Below are 27,761 nucleotides of genomic sequence, written 5' to 3'. Positions count from 1 at the left end.
TGGCAAAAACATTCCTCCCAACCGTTGTGAGGTGCAGCCCATCGCTTGCCAGAAGTCCATCTTCAAGAAACTGCAGTCTGTGATCTAAGAATCCAAACCATTCCTGTTTACACCATTGGCAAAGCCAGCTGTTCACTTCCACTATTTCCCCCTCTCTCCCTGGGCCACTTCTTTCAACTGGGAGGACAGATGAGATGACAATTTGTGCATTTAATTGCTTCAATTTCCTGCCCAGAGCCTCATTTGATTGGTGGCTGGCTGCCTTGAGGTCTTGTGAGAGGAAGCAGGAAATTAATTAACGACATTGATTGAAGGAAGGAAGGACCAGCTATTCTGTGGAGTCCCCAGTCTTTTTTGGGGTTGAGGGGCACATCTAGAAATCTAGGAAAATACCTACATTTCCCCCTCAAATAGAGGAGAAGACAGATAAAATGAAAGCAGGCAACAGCCCCCAAAACAAAGCCATCCCCATCCAAGCAAGGAAAAAGAAACCCTTCATTTTAAGAAAAGCTGGGTGGGGTGGTGGAAGAGGCCTTGGCAAGTGCTGGGGGGGGGCGTGTCTGTGCCTGAGGCACAGCCCAATGCTCCCCTCTGCACAAAATTTGCATATGCTAATTTATACTTATGGGTGCAAAGGGGAAAGGGCATGAGATTTGGGGCTTGGTGCAGGTTGCCCACCCTAAGCCTGCCCCTGCTTTCTCTTCCCACCCCCTTTCCAGATTGGCCATCGAGATTTTGATGTGGAGAAGCGACTCCGGCGTGACCTGAAGAGGACTCATGCTCTGCTGGCTGACATGCAGCTCCTGCTGGAGACCTCAGGGGCAGATGCAGGGTCGTCCGGGGGCAGGGAGGAGCTGGAGAAGCTTCGTGGCAAGGTGAGAAGCTGGATGGATGGATGGATGGATTGGTTGACTACATTTATTATTATTATTTATTATTTATTGAATTTAAATACCGCCCTATACCCAGAGGTCTCAGGGTGGTTCACAAAACAGATCACAATATATAAAATAAAAAGAAAAAACAATAACCCAATAATAGAAGTAAAAGAATTAATCTACATCCCCAACCCATTCTTTATTTTTTAAAGTGCCTTCAGTATAGACAGGCATCTTTCACAGGAAGCATTTAGAATTTAATTAAGGCAATTAGTTAAATAGATTGTTTCTGTCTTTAATTCCTTGGACCACACTAATTAGTCTCTCCTCTGTGTGTTTGCTTCTGCCTTTCTACTGCTTGCAATCGCCAAGCTGTGCTTTCAGCATCTGTTGTTGAAGGGGAAAAGGGATCCTGGAGGGGCCTGGTGTTGTGGACCAGAAGCTGCAGGGAGACAATCCCGAGATGGATCTCCTTAGATTAGGAACGGGGTGGGGTGGGGGAGGAGAGAGAGTCAAAGGCGTGGGGTGGGGGTGTAGAAATCATTCAGTTTAAACATGCAGAGCCCCACATGTGTTGCTAAATGCTTTTCGGGAAATGAGAAGAGTCACAATGTGTTCTTCCATTTATATGCTGCCTTTGCTTTGGCTGTTGTGGAACTCCTGGCGTCAAACACTGGAAGTTTTCTATCCAGGCTCCAGCCCTCGCTGCCAGTTAAGAACATAAGGAGGGTCCTGATGGGTCAGGCCAATCCCCCCCCCCCCCGCAAGCAGGATTCAGGCACAAGAGCCCCTCCTCTCCTTCAGTTTCTAGCAATGGGTATTCAGGGCTGCCCAAGATGTTTTGGCACCTAATGGAAACTGCAAAATGCTGTGGCTCCTGCTGCCCAAGGCATTCACCTCACCTTGCCTCATGGTAGTCAGAAGTTTTGTTGCCACCACCATAGCCTGGATCAGAGCAAGAGGTGGGTGAGCAAGCAAGCCATGTTGCAATGGACAAGGGGAGGTGCAGACCCAAGGGAACACTAGATAGTGGACTTCTTTCTGGGGTGCAGGTCCCCCCTCCAGCAGGTGCCCAACCCTGCTGGTTGATGGCATCCCCTAAATGGAAAAAAAAAAACCTGACAAGTTGTTGTAGAAAAGTTTGGCATGTGATGATAAAGTCAAGACTAGCTGTAGGTGTTGGTAAGGGCACCTACAATGACTGTAGGTGTTGGTAAGGGCACATAAGTGCTGTGCTTTGTAAATACCCAAACAATAATGTTTGTGTGGAAGGCTCCTCAGCCCGCAATCCAGGCGCAACAGATTGGAGGCATGTGAGAATGGGATTAGCAGGTGGTGTGTGGGGAGAAGGGGTGATGGAGACTGCTCACAGCTACTCTGATTCAGTCCTGCAAAGCACATCCCTACGCCTGACAGAAGAATTGCATGAAGGGTAATGGCAATTTAGTGATACCAGTCTTCCAGAGCCATTAAATCAATAATCTGCTTTGCTTATTTCCATTGAAAACATGCCTTTCTGAAGACGTAGGCAATTACAGCTAGCACACATCTATAATTAGGATAATAATTCTGGGTAAATAGCATCTGTGAGCTGCAGCTGTTTCTACCTGGCTTGATGGGAGGAGGCAGCAGGAGGAAATAGATGGTCAAACCTTTTCTGGGCTGATGCCCTTGGCTGTGTGTTTGCAGCAAATGCTGTCCTCACAGCCAGTCTCTACTTGCCATGCCATTATGTGCAGGAAAGTCCAGGTGTCTGGCTCCTTTGCAGAAAAGCAGGGTTAGGGAGGGATGGTGAACAATGGAGAAAAATGTTGGGAGGAGGGAATCTAAGCTGTTTCCCTGCCTTCTGCATTTCCTGATAAAACTCTTTCCCCAAACTGAGCTGCAGGCATATATTTGAAAGTGGGAACTAAAAACACCTGACCCGCTATGAGATATATTCTCCCCATTCTGAAAATACTGTGAGGGTGGCAAGCATTGCCAAAATCTCACAGTTGTGGGTGAGTTTTCTCAATCCATGTATTTTTTTATGTGATTTTTATGTGATTATTTGATAAAACTGCATCTGTATTGGACTACAGCATGGATTTTAACCTCATTTCCGTCTTGGTTGTTTGGATACTGAAGCTGTGGTTGCTAGACTTCCTCCTTTGCACTCAGCATGCAAAATAAGCTCTACATTTTTTTAAAAGTGTGTATCCCATCACTGGCAGAGGAAGGGGGTGCGGTGGGTGCGGGCCACAGTGGGTGTCATCTCTGAGGGGGGGTGACATTGCCCCCCCCCCTGAGCCGCTCGTCACGGGTGGCACCCCCTGGGATGTTCGCCTCGCCCTGCCCTGTGGGTGGCTAGCCCCGCCCCTGGGTGAACAGCATGCACGCCATTCCGGGGGCCGGAGCAGCTAGCTCCGCCTCTGTTTCCCATAATAGATGACTGGAGGTATTAGTCTTTTCACCACAAGCCTTTAATCAAGGGAATGGAGCAGCTCCTTTGCAAAGAAAGGAGAGAAAGAAAAGGTTTTCTCCCAATACTGTTACTTGTGGATATCGGATGAAGCTGAATGTTGAAAGATTCACTGGATCCTTCCTGAATCATCTACAGCTCTGACTTAAATATTTTGCACGGCAGAACTGTATATCAACAAATGCAAAAGCAAAACATAAGCAGAGCCTGTCAAAGAGACCCTCTCGTCCCTTCCAACTGTACAGTTCTATGATTCTCTGAAAGGGTTTCCCAGATTTCCCTAGGATGAAGAGCATTGTTCTCCAGTGCTCCCTTTGCCAGCATTTGGCAGCTTCCCTCATCTGTCATGATGGCTTTCACTTTTAATCTGGCCTGAGGAGAATTTTCCCCTCTGTTTTTTCTGGGTGTTAATGCCACATTTAAAAATTAATCTCCACTGGTCTGCTGGGCTCTTCTTTGGCACCAAAGACAGATGATGTTCATTGACTTTCATTTTCCCTTCATCTCATTTGGGCTTAATTGGGCAATCTGTTATGATTTGACAAAGGCTTTTACGAAACACTGCTTGCTTTTTTTTAACACCCCCCAAAAAGAGTTTTTTCTGCAACATTGACCTTTCTGGGAGCTGTTGCCAGAATAAAACAGGCTTTCTCTCACCTGAGTCAAAGACTCAGTTTGGCCCACACAGCCCATGCGTGTTTGCACACATATACCTCAACAGATTTGTTTTAAAAGGCATAAAAGTCAGCAATATATTATTTGAATACAAAGTTTATTTTTTTATACTATGTTTATTGATTCCTTATGTTTTCTTTCAGCCCCCTTTCTCTTACGTTAGGACGGCAGGCATGGTTAATATGCACTGAGCCAACCATCCACCCCGCAAAAGCAATGCAGCAAAGCAGTAAATTGAGACTTACACTGCAAACCTTGGGTGGAGAAAAGGGAACAAAGAAGTAAATAACTATGTTACTTATAATTCCTTATACTGGGGAAACACTTGCAGTGTGTAACAACTTTTAAAGATTTTTAAAATACATACACTTTTAAAGATTTTAAAAACTTTTAAAGATTTTTAAAATACATACACAAAACTAATGTCTGAAAAATAATTGCTAATTTCCCGATCACCCTAGATATGCAACATAACCTTAGGAAAACAGGATAAGTTAGGCAAAAGACAGCCAGGTATTTTAAAGTGATTGTTAAATTCTTCCACGCCCACAAAGTCTTTCCAAACCAGTCTGCTATCGTACAAACACATGTATGCCTTCATCATACACTCATGCCTTCATCATACAGGCAGACACCCACCCCCAAGTAATAAATATTATATGCAAGCATTTCACTCCATTCAGAACTTTTAATGCATTTCAAATAACTACAGTCGGTTGTTTCATTGAGCTACACACAGGAAAGTAAGGGGGTGAACAATTTCCCTGCCAAATGCAAGCTAGTCAGCCAGGTTGTGATAGGATTGCAATGGAAGGACATTTTCTACTTGAAATAAGACTTGCAAAAAGCATTTCTTCACCTTACCTGGAACCTAGCATGATTACAAAAGTATCATTTCCTGAAATGAGTAATCAAACCAAAATACAATTGAAGGAAGCTTACTCAATAATAAATTTACACGTCAAAACTCCTTGAAAGGGTTTGCACAGAGTTACCATCTATACATCCTTTTTTATAAATTCTCCATTAGGGTATAACATGCTGAAAAATTCACTGTTGCTGCACATGGAAGCTCTGCTTTTGACAAACAATTTATTGCTCATTTTCCCTTTGGTTATACAGTTATAATAACTTCTGGGTGTAAGTTTACTCTGCTGCCCAGCTTGTTGGGGTGCCACTCCCCACAGGTCTCTCCTGGTCAGCAAAAGAAGGAATCTCCTGCCAAGTTAAAGAACCAAAGAGCGGTCAGTAGACCTGATCTTTATTTGTTGCAACAGGGTTCAAACACACAAAGAGTAGGAACCCCTAGCATGGGCTTGCATGGACTTTTAAGACCTCCCTCCCTTCCCATAATACATTTCCAGATATATCACCAACGTGTCACTAAGAAGAAGGGAATCTGCACAGTAACATGAGTCCATCATTCATCCCTGTTATCAGATTCAGTTCACCACCTAAGTATCCACCACCAAGAGAACAATAAAATACCCCTCCACCCAAGATGCTGTTAGTTGTCAGGGACTCCAGTGCTCCCACTCCCTCCCTGTCTGCTTCCTCCCTTCCCCTCCCCAAATGTTTGCCTTCAACACTCTGTGGCTCCTGAATGAGCACGCTCTGTCCTCCTTGGACTGTCTCTTCTCTTCTCTTTCTTTCTTTTTAAAAGTTGCAGGCTAACATATTTCTGCACTGATGATGATGGGGAAGGGAGCAGTTGACAATGGCGCTGGCTCCATCTGTGTCATCCTGCCTTCATAATAATTATAATTTAAGAATAATTTATTTTTTATACCCCTCCCATCTGGCTGGGTTTCCCCTGCCACTCTGCTTATTGGCTGGAGTGTGGCGGAATTTGCAGTTTTTAAGAGAGGATGGGTGGAAACTAGGATCTGGCATGCAGGCATCTCATGTCTCTGTGTATAATGTATATTTGCCTGCTTTTCCAGTAAATATGTGAGCTGGCGAATTCCTGGCAGTGGAACTAAATGCTAACAGCAGAGGGTTAAACCTCGGAAATCTCCTAATGACAATAATGGCTTCTCAAGCCCCAGATGAGTAATAAAAAATAGAAAGCTGCAGTAATTTTAAAGGACAAGGTGTTTTTGCTGGATGAAATGGGTTATAGCAGGCATGGTGCATTAGTCCGCCCCCCCCAGAGCACAATAGCTCATGGCTGGGATTTGTTCATTAAGAGGCTTTTGGAGCTGGGTTTTGTATGGGAGTAAATCCTTTGCCAAATCCTTGGGTGGGCAGGGGGGTGGGGGTGTTCCAAAGTCACACTTTCTGCCAAAGGAAGTTTCTCTTGCACCCTGTGACTGTGGGAGAGAGACCATGTGGGATAGTGGTTAGTGTTTCTGACTAGGACCTGGGAGCGCAGGGTTCAAATCCCCACTCAGCTATGAAACTTAGTGGATGTGACCTTGTGACTACACTGCCTCTCAGGCTGGTCTACTTCTCAGGGTTGTTGTGGGAATTACAGGAGGAGGGGGAGAACCCTGCATATGCCAGGGGGGCAGTGAGATATACGGTAAATGCCCTAGTTTTGTAATGCTGGTCAAGCTGGTCGTATGACCATAATTGTGGCTGCAGGAGAGTAGCAAATAAATGAGAAGCACCCAAGCTGCCCTCTTAAGTGGATATTATAGGTAAGACAATACAGGTAAATCCAGTAGACATTATTATTATTATTATTATTATATTTTTAAAATAATGTTTGGTTTTATTATGGATCTTTATTGTTTTATTTTCTATATAGTTTATTCTTAGGCCCACTGCTTAGAAATGCTAATGACTGAGTGGTATATAAAGGCCTTAAAATATCATTATCATTATCATTATTATTTTAAATAAACTTACTAGTCACTCTTTTTGCTAGTGCAGCCTAAAGTGAATTAAAACAATATGTAAATAATATACATTTAGACCATCATAAAACAAAGCATAGAAAAATCTAAAATAAATTCATATTTTTAAAATGCAGGATTAAAACAACCTACCCACCCAAGGAGGCCACAGATAATTAAAAGCAAAAGGCCTGGTGGAAAACAAATGTTTTTGCCTGGTGCCTAAAGATGCATTGCAAGGGACGCGGGTGGGACTGTGGGTTAAACCACAGAGCCTAGGACTTGCCGATCAGAAGGTCGGCGGTTTGAATCCCCGAGACGTGGTGAGCTCCCGCCGCTCGGTCCCTGCTCCTGCCAACCTAGCAGTTCGAAAGCACATCAAAGTGCAAGAAGATAAATCGGTACTGCTCCGGCGGGAAGGTAAACGGCATTTCCGTGCGCTGCTCTGGTTCGCCAGAAACGGCTTGTCATGGTGGCCACATGACCCAGAAGCTGTACGCCGGCTCCCTCGGCCAGTAAAGCAAGATGAGTGCCGCAACCCCAGAGTCATCCGCGACTGGACCTTTAAAGATGCATTGCACAAGTGGGGAGCCACTTCTGAAAAGGTCCCTGTTAAGTTGTGGGCGAACATATCAGACGACACAGTGATTCTTCAAACAGCTCTTGTTTATTCCGAGGCCAGAACAGAACTGAACTGAAGAGCTCAGTCAGCCTGCTTATATAGAGCTCCAGAACAGCGTAACTGTTGCAACTTTCTAAAACTATCCAATCACTGAATGTCACTTTCGATCCTTCATTTGCATAACTATCTACAGTATCCCCCTGCTGGCCCAGGGTGAGAACTTCAGTACATAACAGTCCCATTCCATGTTGCCACCTTCTGGACCTCCCATGGAGAGGGCAGAAAGACGGTGACTCTTATGATGACCACAGATTCCAGGAAGGGTCATATGGGGAGTGGTGGTCCTTGAGGTACTGGGGTCTTGAGCTGCAAATGGCTTTACTTTGAATTAGGCCCAGCGGCTAACTGGTAGCAGTTGAGCCAGGATTTGTGTTATATGCTGAGACTGTCTTGCCCCAGTGAGCAACCTGGCCTCTACACCAGCTACAGTTTCCGAACTGTCTTCAAAGGTAACCCCATATATAACACATTGCAGTAATCTAACCTCGAGGTTGCCAGGGCATGGGAGACAGAAGTTAGGCTATTCCAACTTCTTAGTAAAAGAAACTGAAATGAGATCTCCTCTTGCTGTGGTGTAGCATTCAGAGGTGCCAACTTGAATGAAATATTGGGGGAGGCAGGTAAGCCCCAACTCCACATAATCAGTCACATAGCATGGTGCATACACAACATTTGAATGGCAATACCCATCAACTTGGGTGGGTGGCCCCCTCAAATATTTTATTTGGGAGGCTGAAGAATCCTCAGCTCATAGGAGTGTTGGCTCCTATGGCAGCATTAATCTAGAAGAGACTTCACAAATCTTGTTTTGGACTTCAATTCTCATCAGCCCCAGTCACCCCAACCATATGATGCTGGCCTATGGGGCTGATGGGGGCAGGTGCCTTGCAGAAGTTAGAAAAGACGAAGAGGATCCAACTTGGGACAGAGCTTTGCCAGAAAGCCAGCACATTTTGCAGCCTTCATCTCTCTGTTATGCATAGGAAGGGCAGCATTACATTTGAAAACACATTGTCATTCTTTTTAGTTTAAGACCGTCATGATTTCCAAGAGTGTCTCACAATCAGCTCTGCATATTGCAATAACCAGGAGAATTCAACAAACAGGAGAAAGGGTGTTTTTTTCGGAGGAAGGGGAGAGAAATCCCCCAACTTTGATATATATTTTTTAAAACCCACAATCTGTATGTTCATCAGAATCAAAATCTCTTTAGACTTGTGTTTGGTAAGTCTGAGGCATTCATTTTAAACAGGTATCTAACAGATGGCAGGACGCTGCCAACTTAACACTGTTGATCTGTTCATACATTATGCATCTTTTTTGATGGGAATTTCAATTTGTTTGTTCCCAAGTGGGAAAATTCCATTATGTAGATGTAAGAAGCAAAAAAGAAAAGAAAAGAGGAAAGAGCAACAGAGATGGGGGGTGGGACCAAGGGAGCATCTCTCTCTCTCTCTCTCTCTCTCTCTCTCTCTCTCTCGTGTGTGTGTGTGTGTGTGTGTGTGTGTGTGTGTGAACAACCTTGCAGAAAGGGGAGGAAGCAAGAAACAGATAAACTATCTGTGTTTATAACCTGAATTAAGGATGAGGAAGGGTGGTACAGCTATAGCTGTTAAACAAAGCTTGGGTTTTTGGTTTTTTTTTACAGCTAAAGAGATTTTTTTCAGTTGTTGCTGGTGACTAGAAGATGCTTACATAAGATTAATGGGCCCTGAAGTCTGGTGGCTACTAGTTATTGGGTATGCCCCATCAGAACTAAAGAGTCCAAAATTCTGTTTTCAGTAATGGCAAAGCAGATGCCTCTGGAAAGCCCACAAACAAGACATACCAGGCAGGAAAGAACCTTCCCCCATTCTATTTTGTCATCAGTTATCCTTAAAGATACACTGCTTCTGTAGCTTGGAGATACAGCATATGACAATCATAGCTAATAACCATCAAGAGGTCTCTCCTCCTCTGTGAACTTGTCTGCCACATTTCTCAGCTTTAGAAGTTGGTGCCCATCCCCATATCATGCAGCAGAGAGTTTTCTAAGTCAGCTCCGTGTTGCATGAAGAAGACCTTTCTCTGGCCTGCCCTCAATCTCCTGGTCAGCCATTTCATTGTGTGGGACTGTCCAGCCAGAGAGAAGCAGTTTGGCCTTGGGGGTCCTTTCAAGAGGCATCTGGTCATGGGAACAGGATGCTGGACTTTTGTCTGATCCAGCAGGACTGCTTTTAGGTTCTTCTGGAAGGACCAGTCATGCTGAGACTCCCCACCCCCCTTCAGGGCTGGATTCAGCACAAGACGCAGGCCAAACGGGGGGGGGGGAGGGGTCACCTCACCTGAGGCTCCAAGTTTCCCCTTGAATAACCAGCCATGGTTATTCCCACCCATGTTATTTAATCCCACCTCATTCCCCAGGGTAGGAGAATTTAATTATCATCTGCAAAGTGTTCTGCATAAAAAGACAAGGCTGTTTTCAGCTCCTGCATGGAAAGGGATTCCTGCTTGCCATGAGTCTGCCTAAGCTATAATTCTCCCCCAGTGTGGTGTAGTGGTTAAGAGCAGTAGTCACGTAATCTGGGGAACCGGGTTCGCGTCTCCGCTCCTCCACATGCAGCTGCTGGGTGACCTTGGGCCAGTCGCACTTCTTTGAAGTCTCTCAGCCCCACTCACCTCGCAGAGTGTTTGTTGTGGGGGAGGAAGGGAAAGGAGAATGTTAGCCGCTTTGAGACTCCTTAAAGGGAGTGAAAGGCGGGATATCAAATCCAAACTCTTCTTCTTCCCAAGACCCGCCTGTGGATTGATGGTAAATTACAAGGTGTTTCATCAAAATATCACCAAAGGCACAGCAATATCATTGTAGTAATATCACAGCTCTCAGAAAAGCTAAATGCTTCTCTGGCCTGGTTGTTGATGTTTGTGTTGTATTTCACTATGACTTGCGGGGCCCAGAGGGGATCCTGGTGCTTGATGCCTCTGACAGAGATGGGTTGCCTGGGACTGATGTGATCCAGCTGGCTTATCCTGTTCTGAAAAGTTCCAGCTATGTATTTTGAAGATGCTTCTTCTGAGAGCATGTTACACTCAAGACAGAAACTGCCGAGGGATGACGGAAAAGGGAGGCTTGAAGCTTAGAAGCACCCCCCCCCCAAGCAAGACTTTCAGACCTCATGGTCTCCTCTGCAAGGTCCAAAATGGAAATCATGAGGCTGGTCTGCCTCACCATTTTCAGCCCGCCCTCAGCTCCCACCCAGCCACCTACTCACCCACCTGCCTACTTCGACCAGTCGGGGGGGGCGGGGGGAGACGACACTCTATTGGCTTGCTCCTCCTTTCTCTCAGTGTTGTGCCATTCAGCAAAGATGAGAGCAGGGGAGCCCTTACCATATGTCCTGCCGGGGTGCAAAGATCTGCCCAGCACCCCCAAATTTAGTTTAGCCCCCAAATTAACTTTTATTATGCTTATGTCAAACAACACGCTGATGCCTTATCTCTTGTTTACGAAAGGAGGAAAAAGAAACAAACTTTTTTATTTGATCATTTATTTACAATACACTTATACTTGCTGAGTGCTGCCGTTGTGAATGACAAGCACCGCCACTGGTGTGGTGCGTCTTTTGTAAATGAGTGTACAAAGTTGAAAGTCCATGCACATTTCTCTCCATATATGCATTTTTGTACACAATTTTGCCATAGCCTATGCATTTTTGGAAACAATTCCAACACCCCAGTACAATTATTTTTGTACTGATTCACAAAATTTGGAAAAGAGTGAATTTCAAAGGAGAAACTATTGATTTAGGAAGTGTGGGTGTGATAAATTCACATTTACCAAACAAATATCTCCTCTATCCCTACCTGCCCTCCTCTTGGAGCTGCAGACCATTTTTTGGATTGAGTAAACTGAGCAAGCAAAAGCCACTGCACTCTCTACCCCCTCCACCCAAATAAAGACCTTCTTTTTGGAGAGGAGCACAAACAAGAAGTAAGAAAGAAAGGACAGAGGTAGATGGGATCACTGTGGAGCAGTGCTCACCCTCCCACCCACCCCGTTCCCCAATCTTGTAGTGTAGAGTACGGTTATGCACAGTCTTAAAGCCTTTCTTGCATTGTATCACTAGATTGCAGGCATGAATCCCCCCATATGCATTTTTTAAAAGCCAAACCAACACCACAAACATTCCCTACACTTAGAAAACTAGGACAAAATGGCCTTCTACTGATTTGCTTATTTTCTACATGCATGGAGCTGCTTTTTTATGTATGTTTAAAAAATTAAAAGTAGTGTAAAAGCTTTTTTAAAAATCGTTGTTGGAAGAAAGAAAGCAGCAGGAAGTACAACCACCATACAATGCTGGAAGAGAGTTGGATCTTGGAGTTAATTCTCTCTTGTTCTGCCCAGTTTGGCTGCTAGCAGTTGAAGAAACCACAAGCAGCCCCAGCAGCAAATTAACACTCGCAAAATGCTCCCTTTTGGGGTGGGGTGTGTCTGCAAAGTGCAATTAGAGCTGTTTGGTAAAAAATCATTTGTGAACCCCACTTGTAAATAACTCACATCTTTGCAAACTACATGCAATTTGCATATTTTGGCTAATTAATGAGCCTAGATTTACTGCAAGATTTGCCTGAAATAAAGTCAGGGGTTTGGCATAAGAAGTGGGCTCAGGCTTGCTGTGCAAAAGCAACAATTTCTCTTTGCCTTCCAACTATTGTCGCTGAGATGGGAAAGGAATGGGATTGCAAGAAAAGCAAGTTTTCCTGCTGTGAGATGCTTGGAACTCTTGTGTCTCTAGCTAGAACTGTGTTTCGTGGGCTGCGTGTGTGTGAAATCAGTGTCACCAGTCCTCAGAGGAACATAGCTGTAAGCAGGCAGAGTTGTGATGGGCTTCAAAATGTAGAAACACTCTTGGAGTGAAATGTAAATAAATGTTGCTTAAGGGCAGAGGGAGAAAGCTAAGCTAGGTAAATGGTTTCCCTGCCCGGTGGGAGGTGATGCATTGACTGCTTCTCGCTATGCATTTTGCAGCTGGAAGAGAGCACAGCCAGATGTGGAGAGGCTGAGAAGGCACAAAAGATGCTAGCTCTGGAGCTTGAGAACCTGCACCTTGAGCTGGAGACGTTCAGCAGGAACAGGAACTTGGTAGGAGTCCGCAATGAAAGTTGCTGTGGCCCATGGTTATGCATAATCTTTATTGATTTTCAAATATTAAAATCCAATGACAGCCACATTTTATCAATATCAAATTACAATTCCCATCCAAATATAGATCATTTTAGTGACTTCCCGTGTGCTGGATTTTGGAGTGCAAAGTTCTTATTTCTTCCTGCTTCCAATATCTTGGTTAATCCAATTGTATTCAGTCCTGATCTTAGTCCCTTATCGACAGCTACTGATTTCTTGAGCTCCATTCGTGTTGAGATATTTAATAACAAAAAAAATCCTTTTTTAAAAAAAAATAATATCTTTATTAATTTAAAATAAATATATTTATGAAAAACAGATGTACATACAAGTAAACAAACAAACAAACATACAATCAAATAAACAAATAACAGAAAAATCAAACAAACCACCACACTATAAGATATAAGAAGATTAATATAATTATCATCATCTATACTCCTGGTATTGAACACAATTATAAAATTTATAGGAAAGAAATTTAAAACTGACTTCCAATCAATCTCACTGTACTTTGTCTATCCATTACTTTATACCGCACAGTTACATATTTCTTATATCATTTCTTTTTACCTCCCTACAAACTTATATTTATACAATACAGGGATCAGTCTAATTCAGCCAATATGTTTCCTTTTATAAATATTTATAAAGATTCTTTAAAGATTCTCCAATCCTTATAGACTTTTTGTTTCAGTTGGCCTCTTACTCTTCCTGTCGCTTTCACTAGCTGCAGATATTCTACCATTAGGATTTGCCAATCTTCCGTGTTGGGTATTGTTGTGTTTTTCCAATTTCTTGCTACTAAAATTCTGGCCACCGTTATTCCGTACATGAACAATGTTCTTTTCAATTTCCCTATTTCTTTTGGCAAAATGCTTAATAAAAATATTTCTGGCCTCTTTTTGAATGTTAATTTAAATAATTTTTAAAGTTCTACATATATTTTTCCAAATAACACAAATATCTGTACATTTCCACCACATATGCAAATAAGACCCAATTTCTTTATTACATCTCCAACATATAGGTGATCTGTTCTTATACATTTTAGCAAGTTTTTCTGGAGTTTGGTGCCATCTATACATCATCTTCATTGTGTTTTCCCTGAGATTGTAGCAGGCCATGAATTCCCGCCATAATTTTACCCATTGTTCCATGTAAATATTATAACCCAAATCTTGCGCTCATCTCACCATTACAGCTTTCACTTATTATTTCTTTACCTCCCATTGCAATAGGAGGTTGTATACCCTTGAGATATATTTTCCTTAACTTTGTATCAATTCTTTTTCAAGTTTTGATGTTTCTTTAGCAAGTCCTGCTTTTTTTATCAAGGGTTAATTTTTGATTAATGCCTTGCCATGGCGAAGGGGCTTGAATAACTCAGAGAAGCTATGAGTTTTCCATGCAGGGCCACCCAAGATGGACAGTTCATAGTGGAGAGTTTTGACCAAACGTGATCTACCTGGAGGAGGAACCGGCAAGCCACTCCAGTATCCCTGCCAAGAAAACTCCATGGACAAAGACAACAGGCATATAAAAGTTATGATGCTGGAAGATGAGCCCCTCAGGTCGGAAGGTATCCAACATGCTACTGAGGAAGAGCGGAGTACAAGTACAAGTAGATTCAGAGCTGATGAAGCGGCTGGGCCAAAGCCGGAAAGTCACTCAGTTGTGGATATGCCTGGAAGCGAAAGGAAAGTCCAATGCTGTTGTTATGGGTTAAGGGGGCTGCTTGTGCGTAAATGGTTGAGCTCTCAACTCATGCAATCAGTTTCTAAACTCTCCCAGTCCGCGGAGCCATGGGTGCATGGCTACCTCAATCGCTGGCAGAATCCGTCAGTGGGCGTTTCCGGAATTTGCGCCAACATAAGAGTTCCTTAACGGAAACTCTCCTTCTGGATTCTCTGCGTGACAGTTTCCTACGCGGAGTAGGCGTCCCCAGCGGAGGTCCTGAAACCTCTCCGCTGTTCTCACTGGAAGTATCTTGGAGCCATCCCTCCGACTGAGTTTCTGTGGGAACTCTCTCTCTCCCCCTGCTGGTTCCTTCCTCAGCATCCGAGGGTCTCCTAGCCTCCTTGAGCCCTTCCACCACCTGACTCTCCGATGGCAGTTCCCTGACATCCACCTCCCCTCCAGGACCCCCCTCACCCCCTGTTTCCCCCTCTGCTCTGGGTGGTGAGGCTGGGAATCCCCTGAAAGAATCCTCCTCATCTTCGGATGACTCAAAAACCGCCCTCCACCCACTACTGTCCCTTCTTCCCGAATACTCTTCCCCATCTGATTCTTCTTCCTCTTCTTGTCCTGATTCTGGGAACCCCTCGAACTCCCCTTCTTCGTCAGTGGTGCCGAAGTGTTCCTCCCAGAACCTAGCCAAGGGCTGAGGCTTCTTTGGGTACCGGAGATGAAACGTTCCTACTAAAACCTCATCATCAACCATTTCTGCCGGTACCCAGGTATTTTCAGACTCCGGTTCCCCTTCCCATGCCACTAAGTACTCCACCTGTTTACCCTTCCACCGAGAGTCGAGTATTTCTGCTACATGACTGCTGCTCTCCCTCTCTTCTACTTCCGGTGTCGCGGGAACCTCACCTTCATGTCCCAAAATTTCCCGCCCCTCCCGGTATGGTGACAGTAATGACCTATGGAATACTGGATGCAGTTTCATGTTGTCTGGCAACCTGAGTCTGAAGGCCACCGGATTAACCTGTTGTATAACTTCGAAGGGTCCCAGTCGTTTCGGCCTCAATTTCTTGCACCCGCCCTTAAATGGCAACCCTTGTGTTGACAACCACACCCGGTCCCCCACCCTTATGGTCTCTCCTTCCCTTCTGCTCCTATCTGCCTGCTTCTTGTATTCTTCCTTGGCCCTATCCAAATTCATCTTGAGCTATTGATGTATGGCTTCCATTTCTTCCACGAAATGTTCCGCTGCCGGTACGCTCCATCTTTCCCCTCCTTCCCCTGGAAAGGCCCTAGGGTGACACCCGTAATTGGCCAAAAATGGACTCATGCCCGTGGACACATTTTCTGCGTTATTGTAGGCGAATTCGGCCAGAGCCAATTTCTCTACCCAATCATTCTCTCTGTCATTTACATAACACCTCAGATATTGTTGCAGAATACTGTTTGCCCTTTCCGCCTGCCCATTTGTTTCTGGGTGTCTGGCGGTCGAGAAATTGACCTCTACGTGCAGTAAGCTCATGAGCTTCCTCCAGAAGCTGGACGTAAATTGTTGCCCTCTGTCTGAGACCACCCTCAAGGGGGCGCCATGTAACCTAAAAATGTGTTCTATAAACAACCTGGCAGTTTCTTCCGCTGTCACCGCATGTGAGCAAGCTATAAAGTGGCACATCTTGGTTAACAGGTCCCCCACTACCATTACCGCAGTCTTTCCCTTGGATTTTGGTAAATCCGTCATAAAATCGATGGAAACTGCCTCCCATGGCCGTTCGGGTGTGGGTAATGGTTCCAGTAACCCCGCCGGTGCCGCCCTCTCCCCCTTTGCTCGCTGGCAGCGGTCGCACCCCCTTACATACTCTCGTACATCTTCCCTCACCTTGGGCCACCAGAACTGCCTGGTAACTAACCACATGGTTTTGTGTTGCCCAAAGTGCCCTGCGGTGGGGCTGTCGTGTAGTTGTTTGAGTACTCTACCCCTCAATTCCCCTTCCGGTATGTACAATGCCCCTTTGTAATACAACGCCCCGTTCCTTTCTTTAACCCCCCCGTGTTCTCCCCGGCTCTCCTGAGCCCTCTGAGCTTGTCTTGGGCATATTCATCGTTCTCTGTCCCTTCTACCAGTTCCCTTTGCCCCACCAATGCTGCTCCACAAACCCAGTGGTCCTCTGGGATAATATGCCTTTCCTCGGGTGCTCCCTCCCCCTCCATATACTCTGGCTTTCGAGAGAGAGCGTCCGCCCTGACGTTCTCTGGTCCCGGTACGTAGCAAATCTCAAAATGGAATTTGGAGAACTCCTGTGCCCATCTCACTTGTCTCTGGTTCAGTACTCGGGCCGTTCTCCAATATTCCAGATTTTTGTGGTCCGTGCACACCTGGACCTTGTGCTGCGCTCCAATCAGCAGGTGTCGCCACCGCCGAAAAGCTTCATGAATGGCGAGCAGTTCCCGGTCGTACACTGTGTAGTTCCTTTCGGATTTATTCAACTTCCGTGAGAAGAAGGCACACGGTCTCCAGTCCGACACATCTTTTCCTGGCTGGAGAAGCACCGCCCCTACCGCTCAATCAGATGCGTCCGTCTCTACCCTCATCGGCTTCTGTAGATCTACGTGCAAGAGCTGTTCCTCCGACGCAAACGCTTTCTTTAGCTGTTCAAACGCTCGCTGCGCCTCTTCCGTCCACGCGAATTTCTTCTTACTACTGAGACAATCGGTGATTGGGCAAAGTTTTTGATGAACTTCCCATAGAAGTTTCCAAACCCCAGGAATCTCTGCACGTCCTTCCTGTTTCTTGGTGTCTTCCATTCCAGTACCGCTTGGACTTTACTGGGATCCATGGCCAATCCCTTGTCTGACAAACGGTACCCCAGGAACTCCACCTCTCTGGTATGGAACTGGCACTTCTCCAGTTTTACCCACAGCTGGTTTGCTTGCAGCCTGCTTAGGACCTCCCGGACATCTCGGACATGCTGCTCCTCGTCCTCTGAGTAGACCAACACATCGTCTAAGAAGGCCACACAGTTCTTATAGAGCAGAGGTCCCAGGACGTGATGCATGAAGGATTGGAAGCATGCTGAGCCCGCCTGTAATCCGAAGGGCATAACGAGATACTCAAAGGCCCCCAAGGGGGTGAACATGGTGGTCTTCCATTCATCCCCCTTCCTCATCCGTATCAGGTTATACGCCCCCCCTCAGGTCCAGCTTGGTAAAAATCTTTCCCTTCCTCACTCTGGTCAGAATGTCGTCAATCCTGGGCATGGGAAAGGCCACTGGTTCTGACACCGAATTGACGGCCTGGAGGTCCACGACCAGCCTGGGTTTATTTGAGTCCTTTTTGTCCACAAAAAACACTGGGCTGCCCCCCACCGCTCTTGACTCCCTGATGAACCCTCGTTTCAGGTTCTTGTCTATGAACTCCCTTAACTCCTGCATCTCCCTGTCCGACATAGCGTACAGTTTGCCCACTGGTAGCTGGGCTCCCGGGAGTAGGTTAATTTGACAGTCAAAGGGTCTATGTGGGGGCAGTCTATCTGCTTCCTTCTCGCTGAAAACATCACTCAGGTCTGCGTATTGTGGTGGTATTTCTCCCTTTTCTCCCACCACCATCCCTGCCAGACTTGCCCTAGTCAACTCCTGAGTTTCTCTTCCCTTGCAGTGTTCTAGGCAATAAGCTGACCCAAAAGAGACTACCCGCTGGTGCCATCCCACTAGCGGGTCATGTAACGCCAGCCAGCTCATTCCTAATATGATGGGCGGCCCCGCCAGGGTGGCTACGTGAAATGCAATGACTTCCGTGTGCCTTCCCACCCTCATTGTCATGGGGACCGTTTGTTGGCTCACTCCCCCCCCCCCGAAGTTCCCTCCCATCAATCGTGGTCACCTGCAAGGAATTGCTCAAGGGCAGCGTCTGTATCTGGTGCTCTGATGCAAACTCCTTACTCATGAAATTGCAGGAGCTCCCTGAGTCTAACAGGGCTTTTATTGTGAGTGGATGTCCATTGGGTAGCTCTAGCAGCACCTCTACGACTAGAGCCGCTCTTGGGGGTTCAGGCTTGGGCACGTTCACTGATCCTTGGCCTGGCTGCTGTGCCCTGTCGCTGGCAGCCAGGCGTTGGCTTTTACCTGCTCCTTAACCCCCTCCTCCTCACTCCCAACAGCTCCCACCATTCCTTGCCATCCCTTCCTTTGTGGGCACACTCTGGCAAAATGTCCTGGCTGTTGCCAGAGGAAGCATTTTTTGGCGCTCTTCCCCTCCTTCTTCCACCCTTCGCTGACGTTTGAAATTCCCCGCGCGCGCGCAGTCCCAATCTCCATTGGTTCCACTGGCGGGGAAGGTTGCTCCGGCATCTCAGGAATGTGGAAATCACTCCAACGCTCTCCTCTCCCTTCCCGCTTCTCCAGAGCCCTTGCCTCTTGGCGCGCTCCAATCGCAAGCGCCGATTTGGTCAGCTGATCCATGGACTCCGGACAGGGCGCGCAGGAAAGTTCATCTTTCACCGCCGGGGCTAGCCCTTCTTCAAACAGCATTTGAATCGGTTCCGAAGACAGGTCCCACCCCAATTTATGTATGAGCATGGTAAACTGTGTCCAATACTCCCGGACGGACTGATTCCCCTGTTTGTATCCCATTAACTGTCTGCGTACCACGCCCTGTTCAATCTGGCTGGAAAACATCAAGTCCATCGCGATAAAGAATTTCCTCAAGTCTTTTAGGGCATCATTATTCGATGCCATCAGGGGCCTCACCCATTCTCTAGCTCCTCCCTCGAGGTGCCCAATCACAAAAGCCACTCTCGATTCCTCATCGGCAAAGTCATCAAACTGCAGGTTCAGTGCGTACTGCATTTCTGTCTTAAAGGCTTGGTAGCTTCTTGGGTCACCCCCGAATTTCTGTACCAACCCTGGTACCTTCCTTGCGATGGGGGTGGGCTTCCCCTGTGCATCCTGAGCTCTCCTCTCCTCGAGACGCGCCGTTAGCAGTGCCAGCTGGTGTTCCAATGCTCTGTTTCTCTCCTCCAGAGTTGGTCCCGCTCCAGCTCCTCCCGCTGCTCCATCTCCAGTTGGGTTGCTCATGTTGCCTCTCTTTCGCACACGCAGCGTCGAAGACTGACGGATTGCTGTTATGGGTTAAGGGGGTTGCTTGTGCGTAAATGGTTGAGCTCTCAACTCATGCAATCAGTTTCTAAACTCTCCCAGTCCGCGGAGCCATGGGTGCATGGCTACCTCAATCACTGGCAGAATCCGTCAGTGGGCATTTCCGGAATTTGCTCCAACATAAAGAGTTCCTTAATGGAAACTCTCCTTCTGGATTCTCTGTGTGACAGTTTCCTACGCGGAGTAGGCGTCCCCAGCGGAGGTCCTGAAACCTCTCCGCTGTTCTCACTGGAAGTATCTTGGAGCCATCCCTCTGACTGAGTTTCTGTGGGAACTCTCTCTCTCCCCCTGCTGGTTCCTTCCTCAGCATCCGAGGCTCTCCTACCCTCCTTGAGCCCTTCCACCACCTGACTCTCCGATGGCAGTTCCCTGACAGCTGTAAAGAAAAATATTGCATAGGAACCTGGAATGTAAGAACCATGAACCTTGGTAAGTTGGATGTGGTCAAAAATGTGATGGCAAGAATAAATATTGACATCCTGGGCATCAGTGAACTAAAATGGACAGGAATGGGCGAATTCAGCTCGGATGACCTTCATATCTACTACTGTGGGCAAGAATCCTGTAAAAGAAATGGAGTGGCCCTCATAGTCAACAAAAGAGTGGCGAAAGCTGTACTGGGATGCAATCTCAGAAATGATAGAATGATCTTGATACGCATCCAAGGCAGACCTTTTAACATCACAGTAATCCAAGTTTATGCACCAACCACTGGTGCTGAAGAAACTGAAATTGACCAATTCTATGAAGACTTACAACACTTTATAGAAATGACACCAAAGAAGGATGTTCTTCTCATTATAGGGGATTGGAATGCCAAAGTAGGGAATCCAGAGATAAAAGGAACAACTGGCAAGTTTGGCCTTGGAGTTCAAAATGAAGCAGGGCAAAGGCTAACAGAGTTCTGCCAAGAGAACAAGCTGGTCATCACAAACACGCTTTTCCAACAACACAAGAGATGACTCTACACATGGACATCACCAGATGGGCAACATCGAAATCAGATTGATTATATTCTCTGCAGCCAAAGATGGAGAAGCTCTATACAGTCAGCAAAAACAAGACCTGGAGCTGACTGTGGCTCAGATCATCAGCTTCTTATAGCAAAATTCAAGCTTAAACTGAAGAAAGTAGGAAAAACCACTGGGCCGGTAAGATACAATCTAAACCAAATCCCTTATGAATATACAATGGAAGTGAGGAACAGGTTTAAGGATTTAGATTTGGTGGACAGAGTGCCTGAAGAACTATGGATGGAGGCTCGTAACATTATACAGGAAGCAGCAACTAAAACCATCCCAATGAAAAGGAAATGCAAGTAAGCAAAGTGGCTGTCCAACAAGGCCTTACAAATAGCGGGGGAGAGAAGGCAAGCAAAATGTGAGGGAGATAGTGAAAGATACAGGAAACTGAATGCAGATTTCCAAAAAATAGCAAGGAGAGACAAGAAGGCATTCTTAAATGAGCAATGCAAAGAAATAGAGGAAAACAATAGAATGGGAAAAACCAGAGATCTGTTCAAGAAAATTGGAAATATGAAAGGAACATTTCGTACAAAGATTACCATAATAAAGGACAAAAGTGGTAAGGACCTAACAGAAGCAGAAGACATCAAGAAGAGGTGGCAAGAATACACAGCAGAATTATACCAGAAAGATATGGATGTCTCGTACACCCCACGTAGTGTGGTTGCTGACCTTGAGCCAGACATCCTGGAGGGTGAAGTCAAATGGACCTTAGAAAGCACTGATAATAACAAGGCTAATAGAAGTGATGATATTCCAGCTGAACTATTTAAAATTTTAAAAGATGATGCTGTTAAAGTGCTACACTCAGTATGCCAGCAAATCGGGAAACCTCAGCAGTGGCCAGAGGATTGAAGATCAGTCCACATCCCAATTCATAGAACGGCAGTGCCAAAGAAGTGTAGTTGAGTGCTCCAGCTACTGCACATTTGCACTCATTTCACATGCTAGCAAGGTTATGCTTAAAATTTTACAAGGAAGGCTTAAGCAGTATGTGGACCGAGAACTCCCAGAAGTGCAAGCTGGATTTCGAAGGGGCAGAGGAACCAGAGACCAAATTGCAAACATGTGCTGTATTATGGAGAAAGCTAGAGAGTTCCAGATAGACATCTACTTCTGCTTCATTGACTATGCAAAAGCCTTTGACTGTGTCAACCACAGCAAACTATGGCAAGTTCTTAAAGAAATGGGAGTGCCTGATCACCTCATCTGTCTCCTGAGAAATCTCTATGTGGGACAAGAAGCTACAGTTAGAACTGGATATGGAACAACTGATTGGTTCAAAATTGGGAAAGGAGTACGACAAGGCTGGATATTGTCTCCCTGCTTATTTAACTTATATGCAGAATTCATCATGCGAAAGGCTGGGCTGGATGAATCCCTAGCCAGAATTAAGATTGCCGGAAGAAATATTAACAACCTCAGATATGCAGATGACACAACCTTGATGGCAGAAAGTGAGGAGGAATTAAAGGACCTCTTAATGAGGGTGAAGGAGGAGAGCGCAAAATATGGTCTAAAGCTCAACATCAAAAAAACAAAGATCATGGCCACTGGGCCCATCATCTCCTGGCAAATAGAAGGGGAAGAAATGGAGGCAGTGAGAGATTTTACTTTCTTGGGCTCCATGATCACTGCAGATGGTGACAGCAGCCACAAAATTAAAAGACGCCTGCTTCTTGGGAGGAAAGCAATGACAAACCTCGACAACATCTTAAAAAGCAGAGACATCACCTTGCCAACAAAGGTCCATATAGTTAAAGCAATGGTTTTCCCAGTAGTGATGTATGGAAGTGAGAGCTGGACCATAAAGAAGGCTGATCGCCGAAGAATTGATGCTTTTGAATTATGGTGCTGGAGGAGACTCTTGAGAGTCCCAAGGACTGCAAGAAGATCAAACCTCTGCATTCTGAAGGAAATCAGCCCTGAGTGCTCACTGGAAGGACAGATTGTGAAGCTGAGGCTCCAATACTTTGGCCACCTCATGAGAAGAGAAGACTCCCTGGAAAAAACCCTGATGTTGGGAAAGATGGAGGGCACAAGGAGAAGGGGACGACAGAGGACGAGATGGCTGGATGGTGTTCTCGAAGCTACCAGCATGAGTTTGACCAAACTGCGGGAGGCAGTGGAAGACAGGAGTGCCTGGCGTGCTCTGGTCCATGGGGTCACGAAAGGTCGGACACGACTAAACAACTAAACAACAACAACAACAATCTTTGATGTATTTGAAAATATTGCAGCCAGTCTGTTAGGTGCCCTTTAGTTTCTTCATATTTTTTTCAGTATTACCGATTATTATTAGGACAACAGGATGAACCTATACTGAAAAATTTCCACAAAAAAGTTCTGTTTCCTGTAAATTCCCTTTGTGATAGATTTTCCCCCTCATTTGTTTCTTCATTGTTCTAATCCTGTCTTACATGGCATCTCTGCTCCCACTTTTCCAATCTTTCTTTCTACTGTTGAAATTCAAGCTACGTCATTACGCCATCTTTGTTGTTTATGTAAGGGAGTAATCTGGCGTCCCGCCATAGCTCCAGGCAATTTTCCAGTTCTCCCTCTTCTCTAATTCTTTTTTTAAATAATTTTTATTAATTTTCACAAACAAAAACACACACAAAAAAACATACACAAACAACACATGACTTCCCCATACCTCCCCTTCACTGCACCCTTGTTTCCAATTTTTTAGCAATCCTTCATTCCATTTTTATATTTAACTTCCCTCAGGTTTTCTTAACTTAAACATTTACAGCTGTAATTCTCTGTTTCTTATCCCTTGACATTTTATCAGTCTGAAATTTTACAACAGTTCTTAAGATATATTTTGAATTTTTCCCAGTCCTCTTCCACTGTCTCTCTCCTCTGATCACGGATTCTGCCGGTCATCTCTGCCAGTCCCATAAATTCAGTCACCTTCGTCTGCCATTCTTCCAGAGTACGTAATTCTTGCATCTTCCACCCTCTCCTCTAATTCTTATCTCTAATGATCTGGCATCCCGCCCAAAGATGGAGCAAGGTCGGTGCGGTCCGCCCCGGGTGTCATCCTGGGTGTGTGATGTCCTGGGTTTGGCCAGATCTCAACCCCCCCCCGGCCGCACCAGAGCGCAACCCCCCAGCCTGGCCGCTGAGCCGGATCACACACCCTGGCTGGGCCGCTGTGGTGAATTGCCCCCCCCCCCCGGCTGGGCATGATTGTCCCACCCCCTGGGTCGGGAGTTGCGCGGGGTGGCGCACCTTTACCCTGCACTCCTGGCTGGAGGAGGCAGGCAGGCAGGGGAGAGGATAGGAAGGCTACTTCCGGAGGCGGCGCGAATGGCAATGGCGGTCCTCTTCTTCTTGTGAAGGGGAAGCTCCGCGGAAAACGGGTCGTCCGCTACGGCGAAGCGGAGACCCGCATCGGAAACCCACAGGCAGCAAGAGCCTGTGGTCGTGGGACTCGGCGGGCGCCAGAAGCGGCTCCCGAAACGCAGAAGGAACCCCGTAAGGGGCTCCGGAACGTGGAGGGGGTATCGCGGCGCTGTGAGTCGATCGCTATTCTTGCGGAGTGAAGCCGCACAGCCGCTGTCGGTGAGCGCTGACCTTTTTACCTGCAAAGATTTGATTCTGGAAAAGCAACAACCCGTGAGTAAGAGGGGACTACAAAAATTTGAGCTTAAATTATTATTAAATTCGGCTGAAAGCGGAGAGATGCAAACAGGAAGTCCGTCTTCCGCTGCTGCTTAAACATCAAAGCAAAAGAGCTTGACGTTTGGAGCCTTTGAAGAGGCGTTAAAAAAAAAAGACGATCTGTGCATTCATTGAAACTGCTTCTGTGTAAAGTGAAGACCTAATCTAATTCTGTGATCTATCTTTTACATGGACTGTACTAAACTTCTTCTTTTGGAATTACAATTCAGAGAAGCCCAGGTATTGGGACTGCCTGAGCAATAGAACTGTCAGACTGCAGACTTTGATACTTTGTAACTGGGGTTTGCTACAACCTGAGTGTTTACGGACCTGATATTTTGAAACACCATCTTGGCACTTGTTAGAGACAATGTAATGCTTCCTAAACCAACTCTGCTAATACAATTTAACTGAAGGTTCCTGGAAACTAAATTGGATTTTATTGACTTTTATTGACTTGGCTTCTTCCCTTAAGACATTATGAGCTCCCTCTAGAGGATTTTGGATTTACAGAGGTGACCTAATTTTACTTTCTCTTTCCTTTCCTCCTATTTGACTGTTTATTCTCTGGGCTGCTGTATTCCCATGGGAACAACTTAGCTTGACCTTGACTACTAGACAAAATCGGAATGAGTGGCGCAAGAAAAAAAGAGGCCAGAGTTAAAACTAGACAAACAACTTTAGCCTTAGCCTCACAGGCACGTAGATCTTCTGTTCCTACTCTGCCGTTGGCAGGGGAAGAAGAAACTGAGCAACTACAGTTGGAAGATATGGCTGCAGGAGCATTTGGTTCAACCTTAGAGAAAATCCTGGAAAAATTGGAATCTTTGGACAAGAAAGTAGATGAACAAATGGCCAAGATTGACCAAAATGCAGCCTGTTTAAACAAAATAACTGAACAAGTGGCTCTGAACGTACAAGCAATCGGACAGTTATCTGAAGCCACTGCAGAAAACCGCAAATTGGCTGAGGCAACTAGCCAAAAAGTTGAAAACTTAGAACAAGAGGTAAAGCCACTGCACAAACAAGTTGGTGAGCAACAGATGTATTTGTCTATGATAGAACTGCGGAACCGGGAAAATAACCTAAGATTGAGGTCGATACCAGAACTTGAACAAGGAAACTTAATTGAGTTCCTGACCAAAGAATTTTCTAAATTTTGGCCTTTAGAAGAGGAAAAGGATTTTAAAATTGTGTCGGCCTTCAGACTTGGAAAGTTTGCAAGGAAAGAGAAGCCCAGAGATTGTTTGATAACCCTGAGATCGAAGGAGGAAAGAGATAAAATACTAGGCCTACACTACGAAAAGTCACTGGACATTTTGGATAGAAGGGCTGAAATTTACAAAGATATTCCAAAACAACTTTTGGACCTTAGATCCACCTATCTTGAACTGGCCAAACTGTTGAGGAGCAACTCAATCATCTTTAGGTGGGAATTTCCTCAGGGATTATCCTTTACTTTCAGAGGGAAGAAGGTTAAAATTAAAACAGCTGAAGATAGAGATAAATTTCTGATTGCCTACGGAGAGGACCTTCAGAAAGGGATTGAAATACCCCCGGGGCCTGGATCATTAGTTGCACCCCCACCTTTGGAACCTGAAGATCCATTTGGTTGGCATGCATATTTATGGTATGACAAGGTTAAGATCAATAGGACTTTCAAGAACCATATTGTCAGAAAAGCAGTGTTTAATGTCTGGACAAAATACAAAGACTTATTGGAAAATAAAACTCCAAGGTGGCTCTCACCACTGGAAGCTAAGGCCCGGAAAAGACTCAATATGGAGGCCAAATGGCCGAAGTATTGGGAAATATTAGAAAAAGATGGAGATAACTGGAAATTGCAGAGTCAGGAGAAAATGAAAGACAAAGTGCGAGATTGGTTACATTACGCTCAGATTAAAGAAGTTTTTAAACTTGATAAAAAGTTAGGATTCCAGGTGGAAAAATCGAAGTTAGAAACGGAATTGTTAGAGCCTAAGACTAAGGTACTTTCAAAAATGTATAACTTGCTGTTAAAATGGAATACACAAGATGAAACGGTCAAATCGGCTATGATAAAGTGGGCACAGGACATTGGATATAATATCATGTTTGAGGACTGGGAGAGGTTGTGGACCACTGGGTTGAATTTCACTGCATGTAATGCTTTGAAAGAAATTGTTATGAAAATGATATATAGATGGTACATGACCCCAGTCAAACTTGCAAAAATATACCATTTGTCTGATAACAAATGTTGGAAATGTAAAGAAAGTGAAGGAACGTTCTTTCACCTCTGGTGGACCTGCCCTAGAGTGAAGGCTTTCTGGGAAATGATATATAATGAGCTGAAAAAGGGTATTTAAGTATACCTTCCCTAAGAAACCAGAGGCCTTCCTTCTGGGTATTGTCGGCCAGAGGGTGTTAAAGAAGGACCGAACATTTTTTATGTATGCAACAACAGCAGCAAGGATACTCGTTGATAAGCACTGGAAATCCCAAGATTTACCCACACTGGAAGAATGGCAGATGCAACTGATAGACTACATGGAACTGGCCGAGATGACTGGCAGAATCCGAGACCTGGGAGAGGAGACGGTAGAAGAAGACTGGAAGAAATTCAAGATTTATCTACGAAAATATTGTAAATTGTATGAATGTTAAGAAGGATGCTAGATTATAAATAACTTGGCACCATTAAGCTAGATGAAGTGAAGTATGAAGATAAGTTAAATTTAAGAAAAGACAAATTTTGGATAAGTATTAGGCTAAATTTAAATTTTTAAGGTTTGAACAAACGATATCTAAAATTAGAGACACAACATTGGAAAATTAGATAACAAGAATGGAATTAAGGAGATAAATTGCTGATTAAATTTTTAGAAACTAGGATCGCAGGAGCGGGGGATGTGAGGAAGTCCAAAGAAGTTAAGAAAATATGTTTATGATATGTGCTACTTTGTTTCGTTATTTGTACTGTAATTAAAAAAAAAAAACCTTTAATAAATATTTATTTTAAAAAAAAAAGAGGATAGGAAGGAGGCAGGCGAGCAAACAACGGAGGGGGGCATCCTGTCTCTCCCTATGGGCAGCTTGCACCATCCCAGGTGCCGGAGAGACTTCCTCCGCCACTGGTCCCACCAGAGCTACTGCACATCAAAGACCATAGTCCAAATTACCGTCCAATGGAAATTAGATGCTTTAAATCATTTCAGTGTTCTCACACAGTTCTATTTTCATGTTTATCCATAGATATAATTCTGTTCTCTTTTTCTCTTTTTGCTTTTTAAAAATTTATTATAAATTATTTTTTATTCATTTTGCAATACAAAATATAAAAACACATAACACAATTTTTCACAAATACATTTTTTGGAGTTCCCGATGCTCTTCTGCAAATCCTCCGTTTTAGTCCTTCTTCCACATTTCTTAATCTAATATTGCCTTTTATTAAAAACCTCCTCCCTCTGATTCCCTTTTTTACAATATTTTCCCTTTTTTACAATATTTTACAATATTATTTTCACAGAGCCTCTTGCAAACGT

At 45.0% G+C, this 27,761-nt stretch overlaps 1 protein-coding gene across 2 annotated transcripts in view; it reads left to right on the top strand.

The window, feature by feature from the left end:
• MYO18B (myosin XVIIIB) overlaps positions 1-27,761 on the top strand; it is a 275,393-nt gene that overhangs the window by 180,260 nt on the left and 67,372 nt on the right. For both annotated transcript variants that reach the window (XM_081842590.1, XM_081842591.1), the window contains 2 exons: positions 720-875; positions 12,548-12,661. In XM_081842590.1, the coding sequence (XP_081698716.1) occupies positions 720-875; positions 12,548-12,661 (270 nt within the window). The remainder of the gene's footprint in view (positions 1-719; positions 876-12,547; positions 12,662-27,761) is intronic.

This window comes from Podarcis erhardii (genome assembly GCF_964252035.2).
Source record: "Podarcis erhardii genome assembly, chromosome: 15".
NCBI classification, from domain to species: Eukaryota; Metazoa; Chordata; class Lepidosauria; order Squamata; family Lacertidae; genus Podarcis; species Podarcis erhardii.
The sequence above is the reverse complement of the archived record's forward strand: the minus strand, read 5'-3'. Positions and strand labels throughout refer to the sequence as shown.